General features: G+C 47.9%; 1 protein-coding gene across 1 annotated transcript; it reads right to left on the reverse strand.

Moving 5' to 3' along the window:
• Positions 1-216: 216 nt before the first annotated feature.
• LOC132407127 (eotaxin-like) lies at positions 217-1,670 on the reverse strand. The gene is made up of 3 exons (XM_059993423.1): positions 1,341-1,670; positions 880-988; positions 217-793 (listed from the first exon to the last, which is right to left on the reverse strand). Exons 1-3 carry the CDS (start codon positions 1,417-1,419, stop codon positions 562-564), a joined length of 420 nt encoding a protein of 139 aa, XP_059849406.1. The 5' UTR covers positions 1,420-1,670; the 3' UTR covers positions 217-561.
• Positions 1,671-2,124: the final 454 nt, after the last annotated feature.

Consider the following 2,124-nt stretch of genomic DNA (forward strand, 5'->3'; position numbering starts at 1 on the left):
GTATCTCCGAATTCCAGTCCCATTGCAAGGAATGACATGGAGAGATCTGTCAACGATCACACACACGTCCCCTCCCCTGCAGCGATACTCCCAGCTCAGTCTCAGCCCATGCAAATCACGTGACGCCGATCAAAGCTCACACACAGCACAGCCCACATCACTTTCAATCTTTATTAATACTTAACAAATGTACAAACAATATAAGATTAATTTAACAACTCCATACAACACGCGATAGAGATCCAGTTAACATCGTAGGTTTATGATACTATAACGCACCGGGTCCTAATCTGACCTCTGAATGAAACATGCAGACACGGCTTTAACTCCTCCCTCGGAGTGTCAGACACCCTGAGTCAATAGGCTGGTCCCGGACTAATGTCCAGTTGGCATAATTTACTCATCATTATTTAATTATTTATGTTTTTATATTGCTATATTTCTGCACTATTCTTGGTTGGTGAGACTGTCACGAAAACACAATTTCCCTCAGGATGAATAAAGTATTCCTGGCTGTCTGTCTGTAAACTGTGAATATGATTCAAACTCAGCTCTCTTTCTTCACTGGGCACCAGCGTCAACTTCCCGAGTCAATGCTGAAGTTTCACCTCCATTCGGGAGCCGGGAAGAATTGAACCCACGTTCAAAACTAGCTCTTGAGACCTCGTTGAAGTCTGGAGATTTCACTTCGCCTTTGCCACCCTGGTGTTTCCTGTCCAGGTACTCCACTGACTCGTTAACCCATTCCTCCTTGGCTCTCGCGCAAATCTTCATATTCCTCTTGTTGGTGAATCTGAAGCAGAACAAACAGTGGCGATTACGGGAGAGTCATCAACCATTGTTCTCAAACATTTTGCAGTTGCACGTTGAAACACTTACATGACAGCAGGTGTCGGGCACAAGAGAGCTTCCGTGTAGCTCTTAAGCCTCTTGCGAGGAATGGGCGTGGTCCTAAACCTCTCACAGCATTCTAGCGTTATGATTGAAGCTGAGGGAGAAGGAAAAACAAATAGTTAGATACCGCTAGATAACTCAACCCACCTTAACCCACGTGAACGCACTGCCTCGCGCATGAAGGCCTTTCCAACCCAAGACATTTAACGGTGTAACCCCGTCCTTCATACAAACTACTGTACGCCATTCCCCTACCGGTCTGATGACCCTTCCAGTCCCTTTGACTGACTGCCATTCCCGACCCTCCCTCCAAGAGAATCATTCCACTGTGAGCTGTTCAATATCACCGTCAACCGATGGGAAGCGGGAGAGCTGCTCCCCGCAGCTGATCACGGTGCATTGTCGGGATTGGGTATGGAATATTGGGAATAAGGAAAATCTCTTACCCGGGGCGGGTGCAGCTTGCTTGAAACAGCAGATCCACAGAGCTGCCAACATTGCGACCACGCAGAGCGCTGCCTTCATCTTGTCCTGTACCAGGATGGAATTGATGGCCGTGTGATTCACCAGCTCCCATAGTCTGCTTTATAAAGGGGGTTGGCAGCACTCATGGTCATCAATTTAGGGCTTCCCTGGAAAGTCCCCAAACCAGCACTGGCCACTGCTCCGATGTTCCATAAAAAGGGAAGTACAGGAATTCTCCGAATGGCCGTTCGGTAGTTCAGCTGTAAAGGGCGCTCTTTAACTTTCTGGGGCGGACTTTCTTAGTACTAGCGCGTCTGACTTCTTTCAGGCAATCCCACATCCGATTCAGAGGGGAAGAGAAAGTTGAAATACAAGAGCTAGTTTCAAACGCATGCGTTCTCTCCGTGGACTGGGATATGGATGAAAGTGCAAGATCAACCGTTTAGAGACAGCACATGAGATGATAATACTGTTGCAATCAAAGAAAGTTGATTGAGTTGCAATCAAGTTGGTTGAGTGAAGTACAGGGCTGGCGATTCAATGTCCCTGAGTATAGAAACTCCAGGCGTGACAGAGCGGACATGGCCCTCCTGATGGGGCAGAGAATTACTGCGCTGCTCAGGGTCGATGTCCTGGAGGGATGGGCTGATAAAACTCTCGGGCTCATTCGGTCACTCAACAGGAAACAGATCCTTCAGTCCAGCTCGTCCTTTCCATAGTGACCAGCAACCTGGTCCCAGTCGTCGCGATTGGACTGTATTTTTC

This window comes from Hypanus sabinus, chromosome 17 (genome assembly GCF_030144855.1).
Source record: "Hypanus sabinus isolate sHypSab1 chromosome 17, sHypSab1.hap1, whole genome shotgun sequence".
NCBI classification, from domain to species: domain Eukaryota; kingdom Metazoa; phylum Chordata; class Chondrichthyes; order Myliobatiformes; family Dasyatidae; genus Hypanus; species Hypanus sabinus.

What these genes read in the sequence shown, in the direction of transcription:
- LOC132407127 (XM_059993423.1), bottom strand. Translation starts at nt 1,419, where the DNA reads ATGAAGGCAGCGCTCTGCGTGGTCGCAATGTTGGCAGCTCTGTGGATC. An exon ending in GCAAGCTGCACCCGCCCCGG is followed by an intron (nt 989 to 1,340) that starts GTAAGAGATTTT and finishes CTTCTCCCTCAG; the next exon opens with CTTCAATCATAACGCTAGAA. An exon ending in TGCCCGACACCTGCTGTCAT is followed by an intron (nt 794 to 879) that starts GTAAGTGTTTCA and finishes GTTCTGCTTCAG; the next exon opens with ATTCACCAACAAGAGGAATA.